The 23,598-nt window shown below is 39.5% G+C and overlaps 1 protein-coding gene across 9 annotated transcripts in view; it reads right to left on the bottom strand.

Moving 5' to 3' along the window:
- Positions 1-23,598, bottom strand: part of EHBP1 (EH domain binding protein 1) — a 196,298-nt gene that overhangs the window by 84,088 nt on the left and 88,612 nt on the right. For all 9 annotated transcript variants that reach the window (XR_006170291.1, XM_042826828.1, XM_042826838.1 and 6 more), the window contains exons 9-10: positions 20,309-20,561; positions 14,696-14,882 (exon numbers count right to left, since the gene is read on the bottom strand). Coding sequence is in view for 8 of the 9 variants with exons in the window: in XM_042826828.1 (XP_042682762.1) it covers positions 14,696-14,882; positions 20,309-20,561 (440 nt within the window). In the remaining variant the exon portion in view is untranslated. The remainder of the gene's footprint in view (positions 1-14,695; positions 14,883-20,308; positions 20,562-23,598) is intronic.

The raw sequence follows: 23,598 nt of genomic DNA, 5'->3' as shown, positions 1-23,598 counted from the left end.
GGAGCCTAATCCAAACAAACATGGGTTGTTCTAAGAGTCAGAGCTGATCTCACTGAACAGTTCCTTGTTTCTGAGGAATCCTCTCATTAAAGAGGACAAAACAGGAACTGAAATCACAGAGGATTTGATCTTCCTCTTACCCCACTTTGACTCAGTAAATACAAAAGTATCTTCCCTGTTTCAATACAGTAAGAAAACTTGGAAGCTAACTTATTTTACAAACCACACAAACCATTTCCAAGCATTTTTCACCAGGACTCTCAGCACCTGACTGCACTCAGCACAGAACCCATACTGTCTACAAAAGCCAAAGAGACAAGAGGAGGTGAAACTGCTAACATCCATTCCAAACATAGATGTCCAAAGGTGTGCATTTTTTCCTACTCTTCCACTGTACTGGGCACAAAATATTGGTAAAACTGTGTCTCAAACACAGCAAAAGTGAGAAAAGTGGTGAGGAAGAGTAAGTCACATGTTATCTGCACACCAAAAAACACACAGCGCCTTTGAAACGGAGCAAAACATTGCATTTGTCTGGAGACTGGTCACAGAACTTGGCTCCTCCAAAAACAAAAATCAGGAAACATCCTTTCTGAAAGGATTAAGGTGCGGTGATGCAAATCATTTCATGTCCTGTACATCTTACTAGTTCCCTTTGTTGAATGGATCTTCAGACTCTCCAAATACTTGTTAAAAAAAAAAAAAAAAAGATTGTTTGTAGTCAACAAAAACTATTTGTAAATAGATCAACAATATGTCCAAGGAGATAAAAAAATAAAAGCACAACAGAAACAATAAAGCAGCTTTATGACAAGAGGTCGCCCAGTTATTTAACATGGTGCAGTAGTTAAGCAGATTCTTGGACAAAACTCTTCAACTGTGATCTGCTAATGCAGCTGTATCAAATTTCTATCTGGATTTTTACAGAGTTTGCACACAGATAGCAAAGGTATAAATAACAGATATCCTTGTGTGTAACAAATAGCCATACTTCTTACACTAACAATATATTGACACCAACTGAATGTTTATGCTAAGAAAATATACGTGCACATACTCGAGGTGTGTCTTCATGTGCGAAAATGATTAAGATCATTTGAAACAAGAAAAGCACATTCTGTCCTGTAAATAAAAATAATTTTCATAAAACTTTAGAAACATAAAGCATAACATAGGGAACTGAAAAAAATTATGAAGAAATATGAGCATATTTTTATTTCCAAATATTTCAGATAGTGCAATATTTTAGGACGCTTTCAATGCATGAGTGGCTAAGTCGTGTTTCAATTCTACTTGCACTGAAATCAGCCAGGAAACATCATCCTTGTAAAAGACCACAAAAAGATGTGAAGAAGAGCACCGAGACATCCTTGTTGTCTCAGAGGTGCAGATGATGAAGTGGAGAACAGAAGTTTTGCTCAGCCTACCAAAGATAAAGAGACTGTACTCTGACTTGTGCTTCGATCACCCTTTAAAGATGGAAAAGACAATTAAGGAACTATAAACTGCTCTACCTACCTTACCCCAGTTCATACGCATGGGAACCCAGGTGGGAAGATCTCACTGCCCAGAAACTTGATTCAGAACCAACTAAAGGTCCTCCATTTCTCAGTGCCTTCCGTGGACTCTGCATTGAGTCTCATGAACATGTACAGAAGTCAGGTGTCCAACAGTCACCGCCAACCTGTTCATTCAGAATGTATTTCTATCTTTCTGCTCTTATGAATGTGAGAGCCTTTCACACAACTGTGCACGTACAGTCAGGGTCTGGAGTTACATGTGAGCTTCACGCAGAGGACAGTGTTTGTCTCAATGGTGAGCTCATAGGAGAAAAGACGACACTTTCTACAGCTACCGTGGGCACAAACCCACTTGGTTCAAACAGCTCTTGGTGCTGAAGATGTTAGGCATGCATATCAAGTTGTTCCTGGTCCTAAAATTAAGCATAACAGCATCGTCACTGAGGCAACAAAAACTACCAATGAAACCTCTGACACTTGGATCTTCAAGATATTCAATAGCAGGTTTTTTCACTCCCACTCTTTTAGTATCTGCTGGAAGACTCCTTCATTGGGGACAAGATGCGTGTTATGATTACTGAGTTCACAGTGCCATGCTATCAGCTAGTGGGCAGCACACGGTTCTGCTCTAAAGGAGTATCAGAGGAGGAGAATAAGCTGTGTCAGAAGGTGCTTCACCACTCTACATCCTCTGAATCCAAATGATTTTTCTACAAGCAGTAATGTATGTATCTAATCAGTGAGTGTTTTCATCAAGCTCTTAAACATCACAGTTGTTTTTCTAATATATTAAGGGAAACAGTATTTTTTGTAACATTTACAACAGGATTTTCTTAATTACTTTAGTTTCTATTGAGCTCCTTAAAGGCCACTTTGCTGAGCTAGAGCACATGATTTCATTCACAGTTTAAAAGCTTTTCCCATGCATGTTTTTCAAAGCTGATCTGTCTGAATTATATATGAACTATATTTAAAATCTGTGCATTATTCATTACTACAGGCTATGAAGCATCATTTAGGGATTAACACTATCTACTAAACTGCAAAATAGCTCTTGTCAACAATAAAACAAAGTGAGTTCCAACTAATCAGTTGCATTTTTAAAAAGTGAGCCAAATTCTTCTATAAAAGCACAAGAACATTTCACTAAATCTACCAAGAAAAAACACGTATGTCCTATTTTTTGACACAGCAACAAACTTAGTTTATCTAATAGGCACACCAAATACAGAACTGTCTAAAATGTAACAGAAAGACTTCTTGCTTTAATTACGTTATAACCTTTTCTTTCTCTAACAGCCTCCACACAGAGTGCTCGCACTGGATGCATTTTGAGATCGATCTATATGCTTCTGCATAGGATAAATCAAATAAAAAAATAATCTGGGTTTGGGTTTTGTATTCAAATGACTATGTCTCCAGAGAAACAACATCTCCTTCTCTCCATATTCCATCCACGTAGATCAAAATAACCCAGAAAAAACATGGATCAAAAAATATGTTACACACAAAACCCTTAGATGGCTCACACAGTGACAGTCACAGAGAATACACAGTTCTTCTGAAGGAGTACAAAAATATCTAAAAGCTTGACTTCAGTCAAACCCCGATCACTCGGTTCCTTCGGATAGTTTTGTATTTATTTTCTTTTCTTTTATTCAGTCAATTTTTTTTTAAGGAATTGGTTTTTTCTCCCATTTTTTGCCACCACAGACACTCCCTTTAGGCAACCGTGCATCAACAATCCTCCCACGTTCAAAGTCGGCTACATCTGTTGCTCTTTCCCATTGTTGAAAATTCCTGCCTTAATCCTATTTGACTTTATTCATGCAAAGGTCATCCTGAATTCAACAAATGGAGGAGCGATAGCAAGCACACTGTTGAACATGGCTAAAAAATGCTGTTGTAGAACATGCAGCTAGTGTGCCGGCACTATCTCAGAAGTGCTTGGTTTATTATGCAGGCTCCCAGTCCTCCTGGCTGTGTTGCAATATGAATTGGTAACGTATTCCTTCTAGCACCTCAGTAATACAACAGTTTTCTTCTAACTGGCTTGATTCTCTGTGCTTAAAAAGATTTGCACACACCTCGTATTTGCTTGTGAGTCTGCGTACAACATGTACGTGTAATACCAGACTGTGTCACACTCCCTATGGCTTAGCTTCTGGCATATTAGGCTTCTCTGTTTCTGCTGGTTTTCACTTTTCAGTATACCCAGCTTCACAAATCAATCCTATTTAATTAACCAGGCACTCAAGAACTAACTACGCCCACTATTTTAAATAAATGACGTAAAGTTTCTGACTGTTACACGGCAGGGTTGAACTGCTAATGCCAATGCCTCACTTCAGGGCCACCACTGTACTGCTGATTCATTCATGGAAGCTGTCAATTTTGCTTTTAGACTCACTTTTCTTCCCTTCCTACCAACAAAAAAATTAAACGTCACATAACCATGATTTATTCTTATGCATAAGTATCTGACCAAACCAAAGAAAGATTAGCAGGAGCAGTGAATTAGTAACTAAACCAAAGCTAACTATCAGACTGATTTATGGAGATAATTATTTTTGTAATGTGTCCATAACTCATCATGACAGAAGCAGAGGAATATTTATTCATGCACGCTTATTTCCAAGTTGAGGTGCTTGCCAGCCAAGTTGAACCAAACCCACCCTTCAGGCAACCAGAGAAAACAGGCTATTGTTAGTTCAGTTCCTTAACAGAATGACTTGCGGAGGGCCTGATACAGCTTAGAGCCTACTGAAGATTTTAGCAATCTGAAACAACTCCACAATAAACTCTAATGTAATAGCTGACAGTTAAATGCCACAGCAACAGCAGCTCAGTCCTGTTGTATTTAGCTCCTCATTAACCTGCAAGGCAACACAGGAAAGAATCAAGTTTACCATTTAAAAGTTGCTCTATACTCCGCTTCTTAAGAACTCTAAGGTTAAGGTGTAAAAACTCTACAGAGAAAGGGTAAGTTTCATCAGATTTTGTTATGATTTTGAAGATTTTGGTTTTGATGGTAATTTTAAAAGTGTCTTGCTTGAGGAGAAGCATTCCTTATTTCTTTTTACCTTTTAGAAAGCAAAGCTTCAACAAAACACGAGTAATAGTCTGTGAAGCCAAGCATGCGAATCAAAGCCTTCCCTGTCCTTTGAAAAGGTTACAATGAATGGCAGTAAGGTGGTTATCCTCTGGTACCTACACCAGGAGCTGGCCCTGCAGCTCCCTCCCGCCGTAGGAGAAAAGGTAAATAGTTTAAAGAATAATAAAAGACCTTCATTGCAGATAAGGATTTTCAGATTACACATCCCCGAAGCTAGCCCAGGTTTTACTTAGAGCTGGTTTTCAAATGCTTCAGCCTGAGCAATGGTGCTTGCACCTAAACCAGCTTATGCCCTGCAAGACTCAACAGTGCCATGAAAACACTGGTGTTTAGGAGCATGAGAGTCTTAGAAACTTGAATGCGCCCAGCAGCTCCCAACTTTCTAATCACAGAATATCCCAAGTTGGAAGGGATTCACAAGGATCACTGGTCCCATCCCCGGGCTCCACACAGCATCACCCAAATGCAAACCCAGTGGCTGAGAGCACTGTCCCAATGCCCCCTGAGCTCCTGCACTGGGGCCGTGCCCTCTGGGCAGCCTGTGCCACACTCACTGCCTCCTGGGCCAAAGCCTTTCCCTCATCCCCCAACCCTCCCTTGACAGCTCCATGCCGTTCCCTCGGGCCCTGTCACTGTCGCACAGAGCTCAGCTCAGCGCTGCTCTCTGCTCCCTGTGAGGAGCTGCAGCTGCCATCAGGCATCCCCTCAGCTCCTCTGCTCTGGGCTGAAAAATCCCAGAGCTTCAGCTGCTCCTCACACCCCTTGCCTGCCAGACCCTTCCCCATCTTTGTAGTTTTCCTTTGGATGCTCTCTAATAGTGTTATGTCCTTTTTGTAATGTGGCACCCAAACTGCAGTGCTGGAGGTGAGTGCCGTGTACGGAGCAGAGGGGACAACCAACTCACTCTACCAGCTGGCAGCGCCGAGCCTGGATACTTAAATGACTGATTTCAGGCACCTCTGTATTCTTATAAAAAGTACTTAAATTAGACTTTTAATCTCTCTCCCTTCAAGGACAGAAACATTTCATTCAGCTCCAAAAGCGGGGAGGTACAGCCCAGAACAGGCAGCCTGAGCACTCCCAGCCCAAAGTGAATGAAAGCAAAGGGCTCCTCTGACTTCAGCAGCCCTGGAGCAGCTCCTGGATAAGGATCTCTCTCTCATTTGATCAACATTGCACCTGCTGGCAAGGCAGACTGTTGGGCAAGTGACACTCATTCCAGAAGTTCAAACATTTATATAACACAGCCCATACTTACAAGACAATCCCATATTTACATAGGAAACACTGAGGAAATTCTAGCCTTAGTGAAGTTTTTTTGAATAAAATATGAAAGCAGTTATTTTTGTTACACTTACACACACTGGTGCTGGATTTTATTGACACATAGCAACAACACTCCCCTTCTCTTCACCAAGCAGCATGTTCTATGCTTGCTGGCTTTTCCAGTTGCCTTTAAAGGCCAGAGATGGATTTTTTTTCCACAGAATGGTATGCAGTCTTATGTTTCCAAGATAAAATAAAGCATATAGAGCTACTGCCATTGCATATCTAAAAGAGAACACCTTTCCACAAAAGTTGAAATAATATATTATTAAGGTGACAAATCTAAGCGCTGTGATTTCACAGGGCAATTTAAATCTAAATTATGAAAAGTGAAGCTCTGAATATCATAACATTAGTTAAATTACCAAGCATCATTTGCACAGACATTTAGTAGAACTGCTAACTTGTCCAGTCCAGAATTACTGCAGGCATTACCACTTCACTTCAATAGAAGCTACACTGCACCAATAAGGCAGAACTACCTTAAAGAGCAATTACTAAAAGGAGCCAAGTGTTTACCATCCTCTGAATTACATATATTAATCTGCAATTAAAAATATTTTTCTAGGACAGCCCTGGAGACCTGGTTTCTGCATGCCCACTACTACCAAAGACATACAGAAGAAACTGAAATACTGAATCAGCAGCACTTCAAGTTGACAGATTGAGGGATCAGAAGTCAGGATATTCCAAAATGATTGTTACATACTCAGCGTTAATTAGCACCCTTTGTATATCTGCATTTTGATACCATCTTTAAGGGCACTTCTCCCCTAGACCGACCCTCATGAAGAGGGCACAATGAACCACCTCCCCGAACGGCACTACCTATTCCTGTTTTTTCCATATTATTTGTTGTTTGTCCTCATGTGTCATCTGCTGCACACTCCCTGAACCTTGAACTGACAATGGTATCATTAATCTCATCAATGGGCTCTTCTACAGCGTCCACCTTGATGGTATTTTAATCTAGAAGATTACACATTCAATTTACTAGACATCCTCATGAGGTAGCAATCCATTTAACTAAAGAAAAGTGAGGCCCACAACAAAGACAGCTCTAAATTATCAGAAGCTATTGCTTTCGAGTCCTCAGCCACCCAACAGTCAGCATGCTTGTTTTTTCGCACTTCACACATACTTTTTCATGGCACTTCCACCAAGGCAGTGGCTCTGTCAATTTACTGTAGTTGTATCAAGCTGGGATCTTAAAAATAAAGCTACAGTCGAAACTTTGGTTCAAGAGATTAGCTTAGCACCAGGGTATTCCTGACAGAAGGAATGATAATACCCACTGCTCCTGGACAGCATTTAGCTGCCCTAACTGCCAGGAAAGTTGTCCCATTCACTGACCAGTGCCTCAACCAGAGCACAACCCGGCCCAGCTCCCTGTGTCCAGCATGTGTGGTGCTGCCTGAAGGAGTGCTGCAGGGTGACCTGCACATGGCAATACGTCCCAGCTAGACATCACTCTGGTTTATTGCTACGGGTGTTTAGGAACAGGATAAGGTGAGAAGTGAGAGGTCAAAGTTGGAAGGTGCTCACCTCCGCCTCCAAGCCTGTGTAGATCCCCCACTGCGTGTGGGTAAATTACTGGCTTATCTGCTTTTTAAATTTGAAATTCTGAAGGAAGTATTTCTCCTAGTGGTAGTGATGCTATCCAATGGCATCCAATTGACAGCAGTATGACTTCTTTGTTGTTAGAAAATGGGCACAAAACATTTTAATGGGAAGTGTTGAAAGCAGCAGCTGCAACAAGAAAGCAATTGGTTTCATCTACACTTTCAAGGTATACAAATTGATTCCTGTTGGCAGTAGTCACGGGAATAACATGAGGAAAACAGACACCACCTTCCACTAACTTATTCTAATACATACATACAGCCATTTGCAAGCAGGAGGAGAGAGAAGCAAGGCTGCAGAGAGATGAAATCTCATATACAATTAACACTTAAAACAGCTGTAGTAAAACTACATGGGCAAAACAAGCAATTTCCAACTACAAATGAATTTATCACTTCGGCAGCCGCAGGACTAAGCAAAAGCCCACTCATAAAACCATGCATCTCAAGTGAGTGTCTGGATGTCCCTCTGGGTTTTAATGAGTAGAAAGAAGTTGTCACTTCTGCTGGTCTTGTCTCTGGTTGCCCATGGATAGACTACCACATGGTACACACTGCTTCTTCTACCAGTTTTTACAAAAACACCAAAGAGCAAAGCAAAGTTGTTTTGCTGAACAACTCTCTGACATTGATCTTACTCCTCTATAACCATGAATGCTACTCATGTGTGGCTATGCCTGCACGCTGAAGGGAGAAATGGCTTTTACAACATTTTCCCATTCTTTTCTGTCCTATCATGGCTCTGCTCTTTAGGTCACATACACAAGAATCTGTAAATATTCAATATTCCCATTAAATGTAAATGCCTGCAAATTAGTAGGCAAAGTCTAACTTGCTCACTGGTTCACGTATTCATTAGCCTGGACCTTCAGCAAAATGCAAAAATACTACACTTGTCTTGGAAGTGAATGGAATGGTTCACTCCCTTTTCTAGCATGCCTTCTAACAAAGCTGCTTTACATCAAAATACCAGCTAACAGTGAACACAGAAGAAGCACACACCTGGTCAAGCTGACACCATTTAAAATGCATGCAAACAGTAATAAGAGATTGTTTAAGTACAGCGTAAAAAAGGAGTCTCTTTTATTAATGCGTGAAAAGCTGTCTAATTTAATGAATTTTCTGTGCTTCAACACTATCTCACCATCTCTCTGTTCACGTTACACGTGTGGATTGTCTTTTTTCCCATTAAAAGATAAACTGTCTTAGAGCTGTATGCAAAGACAGATTTTCTCGGAGTGCCTTTTTTTGCACAAGTTGGTTAACAGAAGAAATCTTGAAATTCCACCCACTGTCTCTTGAGTCCTCCTTGGGCTTGATGAACTGTCTGCACAGGAAGTGACAAAGATCTCATGCAAATGAGCTTCACAATTCCTTTGCAACTAACGTGAAGCTGAAAAGGAACAAACTCATTCAGAAAGACATTCCAGGAAGTCAGGGAGTGCTGATGTGAATGGATAAATTAAATACTTTTGATACAGAGAGAAAATGAGTAATCTCCTTAATCGACTGTTTGCAATTTAATGTAATTTCTCTGCTTGGCAGCATCACTGCATCTGTGTTTAAGATGAACTCTTCCTACTGTTCAGTCGCAAAAGGTTGATGATGCTGAGATAAATACAAGCGAAAAGTGAAGATCCAGAAACAACAGCATTTCTGAACTCTTGGAGAGTAGCACCTGGTACTACACTGATTATTATTTCTCTCCCCTTCCACTAACCTCATCTGAAGTCTATGCTCCATTTCTGTGTAAGCAATTTCCTGCATTTAACCACATGTTTGTTCTTGTTCCCTTTAAACGTACATGAGAACTCCTTTCTTTCCCAAGGAGAAATTCGTACGTGCTTCTCTCCTTGGTAGTGTGAAGGCAGAAAACTTTCTGAACAGAAGCATCCCAGATACACAATGGATTATAAAAGGTACTGGATGGAGATGGGTTATTACATGTGATGCAGAAAAAGAATCTGGTAGTTGTGATTACAGCATACCACATTTCCTACAGACATGTTTCACTAGTGCTTAAACCAGCTAGTTTGCCTGGCATGAGAGAGCAGACTATTGCTGGGCAAACAAAAATTTATTTTGGTTTAAAAAAGAAAACTAGAACTTAAACAAGAATGGTGAAGAACAAAAATGTTATCACTGGCTTCTATTATGTGAATGTAATTTTTTCTTTTCTGCCAGTGTAAAATGTCATTACAAGCTCCTCTCTACAAGCTCCAAGATCAATGCTTGTGGCTTCATAACTATCACCGAAACTGTGACTTTCATAAAGATGAAAATGATTTATACATTAATATGACAGACAAACCTATTTATTACCCTCTCCTGTTGCTACATACTTTCACCAAGTGCTAAGTGTAACCCAAAAGCCAGCTAAACCATCCAAACACAGATTCAACAGAATCCTGAGGACTGAATCCCATCCCATGTCTGTTCACAGTCATTTCTTGCCAGAGAAATGCCTATCACAAAACTCTTGCACTCCAGTCTCCATTTATTGAGATATTCTGGATAGCCTCACATGAAGCTGCGAGATGCAGATTTTTGCTTAATTACAGCTTCACAGTTTGTTTGTCAGTCACCAAACCATCTGAGATGGTTAACTGTGGAATAAGGAATTTCAGAGTTTGTATTTTCAAATTCCCTGATGACTCAGATTGGTATAAAGAGGTGTGGAAGGAAGATGAGAAAGATTTAAGATACTTCACTAGAAATGCAGGTAATAATATTTAAAAAGAAAACTTTCCTCTAATCCACACATGGCAAATGCTGAGCTAGTACAGTTGGCAAAGAGCTGGCTGGCATATCATACCCCCTCCTCACCATATGGGATCACTGGGCCATCGGAAGGGCCTTATCAAAGGCAAAATGCTAGAGAAGCTGAGAAAGTGCTTGCTACTCCACAGTTAACTGATTGCTTAGGGAAGCAGTGCAAGGAAAGTATTTGGAAAAAGTCAGATGAATAATGTGCAGAGAGAAGTATGCTTGAAATGGCTGTGGAGACAAGAACCAATGGAATGATCTTACAGCAGCTGAAGAAGTTGAATTAATACGGAAGGAGCAAAACTCTTACATCACAGTGTTCATGACTCTTGCCAATCTAACACAGATCAAAATTCTCAAGTTAGGGCGAGCAGAAGCAGTCTCATCGATACTCTTTTCTCATTTAGGCCAGCCCTGGAGAAGTGGGAGTCACTGTCATGGTTGTTACTATCATTGGCATTGTTATTTTGTACCTTTATACCTAACTCATTCCAGAGAGAACAGAACTCAGGTCCATGTTGCAGGAATTACTAGACAGCATCCACAGCTTCCCACACACGTACATCATGAGCTTGGGAACAACCATTTCAGGGAAACAAGAAAGGTTAAATGCTGACTATATTTGTTTCCATGACTTTCCTTCAACCAACAACAACCAACAATGACCAACAATTACCTATGACTATCTGGGCAGTAAGATTTTATGCCAGCCTGACAGTGAGATGAAATCTTTGCTTCAAACTCTAGTTCTACCTTTCTCACAGCTATTAAAATTAACGCCTGCATATTAGTCCCAGGTTCTACCTTTACTGATTGTCAAGTTCTTAAAAGCTAACCAACCCATAACTCTACCATGCAGCACCCTTTGTATCTTGGGGTACCTGGCATGATGCTTTGATACCACCAGATCAGAACATGTTTTCTTGGCATCTTCTGCCTACTTTTATATGAAACTTACAGAGAATTATCTAGTACAACATAAACCTCTGACCAAAAGGACCCACAGGAATTTGATTTCCATGGTGTCAGGACTAGTAGGGGTAATTAACCATGGATGTGATTCCAGGAAAATCTAGAAACAGTATTCAGCTGTTAAAAAAATCATAAAATTCCTCTAGAAGAAAGTCTTCTGCAATACAGAGATACTTTAGCCAGAAGTCTGTTCTCCAATTAGACATATCCATTCATCTGACTAATGACTGCTAAAAATTAATCATTTTACTTTTCTCTTTCATTACCACAGACATTGCTGTTATAATATTAAAAAATATGCACCAAAAAGTCACGCGTGGGAATTTTGATATCCCTGAGGCAAGAAACACCTTCCACCACTGCTTGGGTAATGGTAAAGTCTCGGATTCAGGGATTCAGGCTATGATGTTTCAACAGCAAACACAACTGCACTTCTGTGGAAGACTTCCTATATCCACGATGCCAATGCTAGAAGGCTCATTGCAGCTGAATACTGAGCGATGCAATTTGGTGCTCAGCCATACCCTAGGGATTTCATTTCTGGGTGTATACTTAGGAAAATTTCACCCTTTCTTGCCCTACTTGTGAATCCAAGGAACATTTAAATCCTAGGTATTTAAATTCCTAAGAACTTCACTACTGTTTTCAAAAACTAATTGCTTTTCTTTACAGAAACATAACTTAAACATAATTTCAAGTATTTGGAACAAGTATCTTGAGTAGGAATCTATCATGTGTCAAATAATCTTTCAAGAGTAATTTCCACTTAATAACAGATGTTAGCACCAGCATTTATACATTTTGTGTTCAGCAAATGTGATAAGAATGAACTACAAATACTCTACCAAAGAAAGATGAAGAGAAGCATTTTAGGGGTCTTTTTCTTTAATCTCCAAAGTTCTAACATTAAGGCAGTGTTTCTGGATTCAGTACACTAGCATTGCTGCTCCACAATCATTTCCCACGAAGACAACCAAGACAGGGAATCCAACATGTTGGAACATTTAGGATCTGGTTACTGTAATGCAGAGGCTTTCTGTGCACAGGTAACTTGGACAAATCACATCCTAAGTTCAGTTACTTAACCTCCCCTTTTACCTACACTTACCCCCACGGGACTACTCCCCCTACACAAAGTTTTGTGCCAAGTTCATGGTTGTATAGTTCCCGTGCCCTTTGATTGGAGTTTTTTCACAGTTGCTAAATGCTGCCACTGTTATTGGGTAATAAACAAGTTATCTGTGCCAACACTCCAGGTCCTACCGGGGTACTACTTTGTTCGGGTATGAGGAAATTATTTAATTTTCTTTTGTTTTGCAACGGCAGTGCTTTTCAAATTTCAAGCAACATTCCAAGTAAAGTGCTTTTGATCTACAATTATTAGATCATCTTGGATCAAAACAATTCAAGCACAGAAAAAGAGATTTAGTGAAAGCTTTCTGATTTATAAGCATCGTGCAACACTTTGGTATACCCAGTGAGTGAAACTTTCCAATCTAGCTGTAATGTAATAAACCCAGACACTGTGCCTGCTCTGGAGCCTTCCCTAATGGTCTCACATCTTTCAAAATCCTGTGAAAAAAATTAAAGCTTTCCTGAAATGCAGAAGGTCAACATAAAATTTCATCTTCCCCCATGACCGTAATGAATATTTCAGTTTTAGTACTTGGAGCTTCACTATTCTCAGCTATTGCTTCCGTGGCAAAGAGATGGGCTGCAAGCAGGTAGCTGCCAAAACACTGGGAAGTAACACCCTACATAGTTGCAGAAGCTGCTTGGCTGTGTTCATAACAATCCAGTCTTTTCAGCAGCTTCAATCCTGCATCTTTTCTTAATCAATTTCAGCTTTCCAACAATCTAAAACAGCCACAGTAATTGAGCACAGCAGTACAACATTATTCTGTCACAATGAAAACATGAAATAAGGCACAGAAATATTTCCTTGGAAGCAGATCTCTAAAAAAGAAAAACAAACCAAATCAAAAATACCCGAACAAACAGAAAACAACACCTTCTCAAACAATGACCAATGGGGGTACAACCTCCATCAAGCGAGTGGATAAAATCTCCACAGAATTCTCTTCTCTACCTGGTAGTACCAGAATGCTTTACTTTGGCTGCTTTGCACTGACCTGAAGACCACACTCTACCAAAAACTGAATGAAATGGATTTTTTTTCTTCCAAAACCTCATGCAAACAGGATCGAATCCCATTGCAGCACATGCTCGTACTGCAATACTTGGGTGAAATATTGCCCTGGTAATGGTTTTACATATTGAAAATCATGCTTGTGACCCTGCTGTGCTGTTTTGTTTTGCAGTGAGCAGGCACAGATTAGATTTCTGGTCTCATCCTCTTTACCCTAAGTGAATGCTAAAGTGACAGCAAGATCAGAGCCTGGGGGGACAAGGACATGTCAGCAATCTAGCTGACTAATTAAGCAATGAAGCGATAGGTATCACAATTAGTTTCATTCCATTCTTAAAGTATGGCGGCTCCAATACAAGGAAAAACAAATGACAATATGCATAAACTGGGAGAGCTGTGCTGGAAGGGAAGCCTTCTGTTCTCACCTTTAGTAACAAGTTGTCAGCACACACAACATTTGTTTTTAAAACACCCCACTGATACGTTCCATTAAATGGTTCTCTCATTAAATAAGAAAAAGATTCTCTCTTAAAAAAGAACAGGCATCTGCTGAAATTCTAGAGATAAAATCCACATTGTCAGAGTTTGCTTTTGTGATCCTAGAGCACCTGCACTACACATCGCCCCATTCAAGAGAAGTTAATTCAGAATTTTACTTGAGAAACAGTAAAGTATCAGTGTATTCATGTACACTTAGTTTGGACATTTCTAATAAGCTGCTAATCTGTTTTAAAGTAGACTGGCTTTTTTTTTTTTTTAATTACTTCAACATACGATGGAATTGAACGTATACAAATCCTAATGCAAATAAACAGTGTTCAGTACTAAGCTCCTAAAACCCAGATCTATGATAGAAATCTGGAGATGGACTCTTCAACAGAAGCAAGGCTTAGTGACATTACAATAGATCAAGACAAAGTATTGTTCAACATGATTTTCTTCCTTCTCAATGGCATATCCAGCTGTCTGGTAGCATTTGTTACTGGAAGACTCTTTTCATTGAAACTGCAGTTGCTGTTACTGTTGTCATTAAATCCTTAAAGAAAAATACAAGCTCCTACTGCTGCTCTCTCCCTATGAACCAGTAACTGAACAGAGATGAACCAACACCTTATTAAGTCCAAGCAAAGCTTTTACGATGGCCCACAGAAATAAATAGGATGTCTACAATCCACATAAAGGCACTGTTAATAATAAAGACAAAAATTCGGTATGAAAAACCTACCTTTGGAGAAGAAGAAAGCTCTCTCGATGCAGGAATAGCTGTCACGTTCTCACTCATGCTTGTCTCTGTCTTTGGCAAGAGGTTTGGTGGTTCAGGAGCTTTTCTTTTCATCTTCTTTTCTGGTTCTTGCAGTGGACCAACTTTAACTAAAGCAGGACTTGATTTTGGTTCATAAAACGGATTTGATCTAATTAAAGAAGGGAAACATATTTCTTTACAAACGTCATGGAATTCAAAACAAAAATAAGACTGGTTTAGAGAAGCTGATGACTAAAGTGCTTTTATTATCCCATGCAAGGAATGTTTAGCTTTTACATGCTACTTTCTGATATGACTGACAAGTGAGAAAAACGGTTCAGACTGGATTAGCTCAGAACTTCTTCAGACAACTTCCAAATTATATGTTTTATTAATAACAAAACTAAATTAAAATATACTTGGCTATTAAAAGACCTCATTTATAGATGAGCTCAACACCAACAAATTCAAGAGAGGATGCTAGCTGTTGAATATGCCAATGAACAGAAGTAAGAATTCTTAATCAGTACAGATTTAAGTTCCAACCCCCTATTTGTTCCATCCTAAACAAATACTTCCACAGTATTCCCAAATGTGATCTAATAGTTTAATACATCAACTATCAATCAACAATGCACTGAATAAAAGCTCCACTTATGGACTTGAAAGTAGACAGCTGTCCTGCTAAGGATACTGACAGGAACCTTCTTCGCACTAACCTAACTCACAACCTTCGCTTTTCATGTTCTGCCATCCAAAACAAGACAATTCATTTTGAAACTGGCGATTTAATTTATTCTTTTCTCTTCCAAACTTCCCCTGCAAAGTGTATTTATCATGCATCCCAAACAATGTCATGAAGTCTGCAATCCCCAAAGGTCTATTTGCATACAGTTATATAAAGCATAACTGATCATGACAAATAACATCAGTCCTTCAAAATCCACCCTAGACAGAAACAATAACACATGCAGCCTTTGATAAGAGTTATCTAGCTAGATTCATTCTCCAATTTCCTCTCGGCATAAGAGAAATGAGCTAGCCCATGCTGTCTTAAACAACTAAAAAAGGTGGGCACAAATGAAAAGCCCACTAGTCATCCAGTTTCCTTCCACATAACACTAGATTCCTCTCCGTTTCGTTCATTTATAGTACGGAAATACGTCTTACGGTCTCTTGGCCTGACTTTGGAATTTATCTCAATGCAGTTTGCCTTTGTCCTTTTGACTGAGAAGAAGAAAGCAATTAATAATCCACACTGCAGAAAATAAGTCTACTTCTGAAAGGCAAAGTCTATTGAAGCACAAAAGAGAAGACCAGGCACAAAACCTCCAGACCTTTCGGAGAATCTGCCGCCACTTGTTACAGATCTAAATCCAGATAGTGAAGCGAAAGAACAACTAACACTAAAATAACTCATCTGCTGACTGAAGGCAACTTTCAGGTGTTCCCTCTTTGCTGCCCATCAAGCGCAAAGCCATCGGTGCAATAAAAACTAAGGACAAGAACAAAATAGCAAGTTAAATGAGAAACAGATGGGTATTTTCCATGGGAGCCAGCAGAAAAAGGAGGGTATTCAGTCTGAAACTGTCCTAGCTGTCAGAAGCTCTAGTTTAGCTGACAGCCTAGTTCAGCTGTCTTCAGACACCGGGAAGTTCAAAGGGAGGTGAAAATGAAGATAAAAGAGATAAAGGCTGAAGAACAATATGTGCTGCAGAGAGCACAAAGTCTTCCTTAGCTCTACAAGGCAGACTTCTGAACAGACAACAGATGCAACATGTTTGCTGATGGTGAAATTATCCTGTGCAGCCTTACTGGGAACGAGAAAGGTGTATTTGTAAGGTGTTAAAAACGATTTGGGTGGAAAAAAACCCACTAAAGAGCAAAAAAAGTTGGGAAGAACAACTATGTTCTGAATTTTTATGCTGCAGGATTCTTGTGCTGCACGTGTAATTCTGAGGAATTGGACCTGCTGCATGCATCAGAAGAACAGGCTGTACAGAGACAAGTTGCTGTTTCTTTTTCCCATAGAAAATATCTTGCTTTAAAGCCAGGCTAAGCCCTTCACATTCTGACCATGGCATGGTCTGAACACACACACAATTTTCCACTTTCTCTTCCCACTTAAATAATCATAAAACTAAATTTTCAAAAATGTTTATCAGCAAGTTTTACACAGACAAAATTCCCCAGTTCTTTCCAGAAAATGCAGCAGAGTTTGGTCCAACAGCCTCCATGTGGTGCTGACGAGAAACTAAGCATGGGAGGCCTGGCTGAAAAAAGGCTTAGCTGAAAAATCCCTGTGCACTCCTTCCTGAAGTTAGCTCACTTACTCTTTGCTTCAGTTGTATTACTGAACTGATCCACAGTGGGATTTACCTAAACAGACATCAGACTGTCCACGACAAAATTAAATAAACCAACCTGATGAGTTACCTGGCACTAAAAAAATCAGTGGCAGCAGGGTGGCTTGTGGCTCCTATGGAACAGTCAGCTTCAAGAGATGGCAACTAAACAGCCTTACCAATTAGACAGCATTGTCCCAGCCACACAACGATTAACAGGATAAGAAGCTACAGAGCCAAACAGTATCTGAAAAAGCAAGCTTTATTCTGATCAATTTAAAAATGTCTTTGACCAGCATCATTGGTTAACAAAAAAATAAATAAAATTGCCATTTCACTGAGGAAGATCAAAGCCATCAGCATGCTAAGGTAAGAGACCAGGCTATCTTACAAATAAAAAATGCTAGGGTTGAGGGCGTTGCACTTTAAGTACTGGTCATCTGCACTGCCTTCAAATAACTCAACTTAGCAAGGCCTGCTGTGCTTTATTAACAGTTAGCCACCTAGCATTTTGACTTTTAATGTAAACAACTCAAAAAGTCAAAGATTTTTACACTAACATTCAAGTTCCCAGACAAAAAAAGAACAAAAGGAAAGAAAAAAAAAAGAAAAAAAGAAAGAAAATATGTTCCTTATCTCAAGCTAGGGATGAGAACTTAGCCAGAGGATGTATGTTCTGGGAAAGTAGCTCCACAGCTGAACTTCTGTGCAGTAGAACATCTAAGTCCAGCTGTACCATGCAATGCCTCATTATGCTGATGCTTGTGACCATGCTTTGCTGATGCGAGTTGTGAAATCTTACGTTACCTTCACAACCATTAGTGCAATACATTGCCATTAAGCCAGTTACTCAAGGTAAATCCTCCACAGAGGCACAGCGAGGATAAGTACCTTGTCCAAGGTTACGAGAGTTGGTTACAAAACTGGAACCAGAGTTCAGATCTTCGGGCACTTTGTGTAAGTCTTGAGTCCACAATCAGAACTAGCAATTTGCCAAAGCAGAGTGGGACAAGGGTCCTGATTTTCAGTGATGTGTTCATGTTCCCAGGACACATCATCACTTTTCACACACAATAGGAGAAAGCCAAGTGGTGCATTAAATGAACCCCAAAGAAACTTTTAAGAAGCAGTGATAAAAATACATGACATTTCCTAAGTGACAACAAACGCCCTTACAGAGACTTCTATTTCTCATGCCTTTCACCTACTACCTTCAGAAACATTCTTTAAAAAGCAATGGACCAGTGGTAGTAAAAAATGATTAAAAAAACCAACCCAAAACAAAACAACAAAAATTGGAAGATAAGATAGTTAGGAGAGGTTGAAAATAGCATGCAAGGTTTTCTAATGCCATGGTATGACCCAGTTGTTCAGCCTTGTCTTGAATACACTGCTCAGGCCAAGTCAACACCCATCTTAAAATAGATACATAGCAGAAGAAATAAGAGGGTCCAGAGACGTGCGATGAAAATGATTAGAGACATGAAGAGACTTCTGCATGAAGAGAGATTGAAAAAGTTAGCACCACTTAACTCAGACAAGTGACAAGCAATGGTGAACATGCTAGAGATACAGACACAGCAACAGTTTATGGCAGATAAAACTCAATACTACTTGCTGTTGTTTTCAGAAGCCAAAGAAGGGATTGTAGATGGGATTGGGAAGGTAACTTATTTACAATCAATAAAAGGAAATACATTTCATATAATACCTTGTTTTCTTGTGGAACTCTCTGCCACAAATTGACACTGAAGCCTAGACTTTAATAGGATTAGGAAGAAGATGAGCCACTTAGATAATAAAAGCATCTGCATTCACGGTAAGTAACAAACAATATCCATCTGGACATAAACCCTTATCATTTGGGACACACAGAAACTGAATTGCCTATGAAAATCTTTCTTTTAGTGCTCATAATACTATGCATACCCTTAGCAGAAACAATATATTGAAAAGAATTGGCAATTATTAACATAAAGTAAGGCATAATAGTGCTTTTTAGCTGTGAGTTAGTATCCCAAGTCTTATGTTCCTACATTGATTCTATGTTACTACATTTTTTTCCTTTAAGTATAAAGATTCATCCTAGGGTTCTCCTTGCACACCTCTACCCAACACATCCAAAAAATTGCCTCCATGTCTTTGTCAGTGACATAGCACTGGGAGGAAAGTGGCATGAGGAGCTACAGGAGGGTCAGTCCACAACGAACTGTGTAAAAGATGTAAAATGACATGTATATTCTTATTTCTCCCTGTTGATTCTGGTGATCTGTGAACAGTCAGAGATGGTCACTGTGACCGCCAACAGTGTGATCACACTGTGGTCTGATGATACAGCAGCCAGCACTGCTGGTGAGGCAGTGCCCTAATGGATGGAGCCGGCAGAGAAATCATCTCTCAGTGTCCCCAGTGCCCCCCTTTTTTTTTTCCTTCTTCATTTTCACAGAACATCAACGTATCCATGGCCACAGAGCTTTAAAAGGAAAAAACCCTGTACATTTCTATTAGAATGCGTGGGAATTCTTCAATTTCCTACAACATGGCTATAAACAGAGAAACATGAAGATGATAGTAGGACACCTGTATTAATATTAACTATTAAAGCAATGCAAATGTCATCCCCTGATAAATCTCCTTAAGTACTGTAAAACTAAAGGGTAATTACAGTTGTTGTCTGTAAAATTGCTCATGTGTAATCACCATAAACTGCCTCATGAGTGGTGTGGTTGGTGACTAATAACCACAAACAAGGAATAAGTAAACACCTTCAAACCTCCTAAGCTGCACAACTCCTGCAAAGAGCTCTCACTCCTTGTTAAGCCTCTATACTAAAAAACAAGGCAGCCAGTGCAAGTTTATTAAAGTTCTGTATGTGGTTATGATAAAAGAAACAGCTTAACAAAGCGCATATGGTATTAGCATTTGGATTTTTGGTAGCAAAAATAATGGCAAAGAAGACAGGAAGGACCTTTGCATCATTACAACTGGCAGGGCACGAAGGGCCAAACAGGCACGCAGATCTGTTTCCTATCAAAGAGGCAAAGAAGCTTTTCCAAGCTGATCATGTTCACCTGTGGAGCTGAACAGTGTGACTTGGGGGTATGGTATTTCCTACTGCTAAGCTGAATACCAGTAATGTCCTGAGGAGGTGATTAAGGATCATCACGACTGAGCCCAATACACCTCAAGATTAAGCCAGAGATCCCACTAATGCTTCCAAGGCTGCTGAAAGATGAAGAATCATACTTACTCATCTAGTTCTTCCTCTTCAGCTTTGGAGGTATCTGCATAGAGGTATTTGCTCATATCCACTGGTCTGACGTTCTTCCTTTTTGCAGGTTGAGGAGGAGAATCTCTTATGGTTACAAATGTTTCGGAGTCAGGATCTGGCTCATCAAATGGGTTCAAGTACTCTGGGGCATCTTCGTCCTTGAAAGGATTGTAACTGTCAACATAGAAACCTTCTTCTGCCTTTGAAGATGATGCGATCTCACTGTCCAGTTCTACCAAACAACAAGAAAATCATTAAGCAGATTAAATATAGAAAAAAATTTGAAGCCATTTTATCAGATCTTTGTATTTTGAGGTTTATGAAACGGTTTACTTTGTAATTCTCAAGATGTAAAGTCCTAGCCTTGGACAAATTTTTATGCTTCATTTGCAGCGTGACCTTGTTTATGCCAAAATAGGGTCTTTGAAAAGATCATTTCATCTAGAGTGTACTGAATAGGTTTAATTTTCTCACTTACTAAAGCGCTTTCAACCAATTCGTTATTAGTTTTCCTATTTGTCACATAAATGGTATCACAACAGATTTTAGAGCATTTTCCCAAGCCATTAGCCAGTCTGTATCCTAACAAAATGTTCTTAATTGTTTATTTGAGTTTTTAATAAAAGCAAAAAGATACCCTATATTTCATAATAAAATGACTTTTATTGAATACTAGAAACGGTGATAGCTAGTAGGCACTCTTTTCATTCCTTAAAGTGACTGAATTAAAATCATGGTCAGTAATTACATTTTAAAATATATACATTTTCCTAACCGGTCTTTTGAACAAAACACCATCTGACTGCAAAAAAAGAATTTAAATTAATCCTAAAGAGATGGATAATCAAATTATGCATTTATTATTTGGGCTGTAGAGCAAAAAGTTATTAGTGACCTGGAGCTCCACGCAGTTCTTGAGAGTAACAGGCCCTACGGAAAGAACACCGCACAGAAGTGAAGGATTGCTGGGCTCTGAATGAACACTGAAATCCCAAACAGCGATACAATGTTCCTCACAATGACACCAGTACCTCCATCATACTCTTCCCTCAGAATCCAGTGAGTGGTTCAATATGAGATTTGAGTGCTTTCTAAAGTTACGTAAATAGGAACTTCAAGGTACAGTTTTTAAAACCTCATTTTCAATGGCCACTCCCACATTATTCATGATGAAAAGCCTTTCTTCTTCAGATTTATGGTTAGTAATTGAACAAAACATATTTTTTAGCTTTAAAAGAAAACCTTCAAAAGTTTTTGTAGCATGGTACTAAAAAAAAGAAAAAAGATGGAGTCCCAAGTATATTTGTCACTTAGCTAATACTGGGGAAGACAACATTTCTAGTCAATCAACTAATGAAGGCAAGGGGCAGTGAAAAAAAGCAGCGCTGCAGTCACTTGGTCTTGGATGGAAGATGTTAAGTTGCCTACCCTGTGAACTGACAGAAAATGCAGATGTTTTCTGCTCCACCAGGAAACTTTTACCCTGTCTCCAGCCATTAGCACAGAGCCAAGGTGACAGACAGCCCTACACAGCGGGTTGTGTAACCTACGGCTTGTACAAGAGCCACTGCTGGCTGAACCAGAATACGGCCCAATGGTGCAAGGAGCAGCTCCACCTACCTTAGGCACTGGACTAGTCACCAGCCAGTGGGCCTAGAGCAGGAAAAGCTTTAGTCCTTCTCAGAACTACCGGGACCTACTGGAAAGACTTGATTACAGATGCCTAGTGCCTTTCTTCTTCTTGATTCTTTACAGTTGACCTGCAAAGGCTGTATTATCATACTGTCTTCTGTGCTACTTTTAAGAAGCTGTTTCTGAAGTGTTTGATCGTAAATCTGAAGAACAAATGGTTTTGCCTCAAATAAAGGAATAAAGCAATGAAAACCTTACTTAAACCCTAGGTGGATACCCAGGAGATAAATCACCCATCTGGGATTGAAGGTGAGCTCAGCTGGGTGAAAGAAAATAAAGCTGCACTTTTCCAGACGGTACTACAGGTTCTGACTGGTAGACACACGTGTGACTACGCACAGTGCCTGTGCCCATGGGATTTCCCTGCAGTGATTATTCGTAAAATTACATTTAAAAATGCCTTTAATTCCAGGTGAGGCTTAAAGTCTCTTATTCCATCAGCAACTTGGTCCAACTTAGTATTAAAGAAGCAATACATACAGTACTTACAACTATCTTTTTTTGTATACCATATGTTCTTGTTCTTATATTTAACTTTCAGAATGCAGCTATCATAGTCTCACATCAAGAGCTGGAGTTAAAAGGAGAATGAAAAGGAGTGCAGCCTAGTCACTGCACTGAAATGGGATGACAGGAAATAAAGTGAGATCAGAAAAAACTATTTTTATGCCTAATAGCCAAACAGCCTTTAGACTGTCAAAGCATATTATAAAAAGATTTAATCCTTCTAACAGTAAAAAAGAAAAAAAAAAAGGAAAAAAAAAAAAGGAAAGAACTGTAATAACGGCCTTAGCAAAATCTGAAGAAAAAAAAAGATGTCCTGTTACCATTTAAACTGGTTAAGCCAGCTAACCAGGACAGGTTCACATTGCTAATGTCTAAAATCAGGAGAGTAGACCCCCACATCTACTGTCTAGAAATGCATGACTAGAAGCTCATGTCAGTTGTGGGTGATACACCAATGTTACCAACACATTTAGTGCTTTGATAACGAGGCCAAGCACTGGTGCTTAAGAGGTCTGCAGTAACCTAATGTAGATTTGGAGTAACCTAACGAAACACAGAAAAGTGGCCCATGCACACGCTGTTCAAATTGAACTGCTCATCAAAAACCCTTTGATTAAAGTTATTTCAAACCTTGAAATATTTTACCAAGGAAGTGCACAGCCCCTTAATGCCTGCTTCTACAACTGCATATTAGAAGATGGATCACCACACCTGCACTCAGATCTGTTGATAAATACATGTTATCTTATCTGAGCAAAACTTCCTGATAACTCACACGTGGCATTCAAAGTAATGTTCATACAATTAACCCACTGTGCTAGGATGCATACATTGTGGTTTAAAAAGAGAGGACCTATTACTGCAAAGAATGTCAGGAGAATTTCCTGACACTAAAAACATTCAGGGAAATCATCTCTTGTAACTGAATGGTAAGCTTCTATCTTTAATGTGCTTTCAAGCACCTCTTGGAAACAACGAGTTAAATTTTTGTTTAAATCCAATAGATTTTAAGGAGAGCACAAATGGTTTTTGCAGTTCTATTTCAGCACTGCAGATCAAGTGCTGCAACC

Source organism: Centrocercus urophasianus, unplaced genomic scaffold (genome assembly GCF_019232065.1).
Source record: "Centrocercus urophasianus isolate 14NV4802_14NV808 unplaced genomic scaffold, USGS_Curo_1.0 seq_10, whole genome shotgun sequence".
NCBI lineage: Eukaryota > Metazoa > Chordata > Aves > Galliformes > Phasianidae > Centrocercus > Centrocercus urophasianus.
Note: the sequence above shows the minus strand (reverse complement) of the source record. Positions and strands in the feature narration are given on the sequence as shown.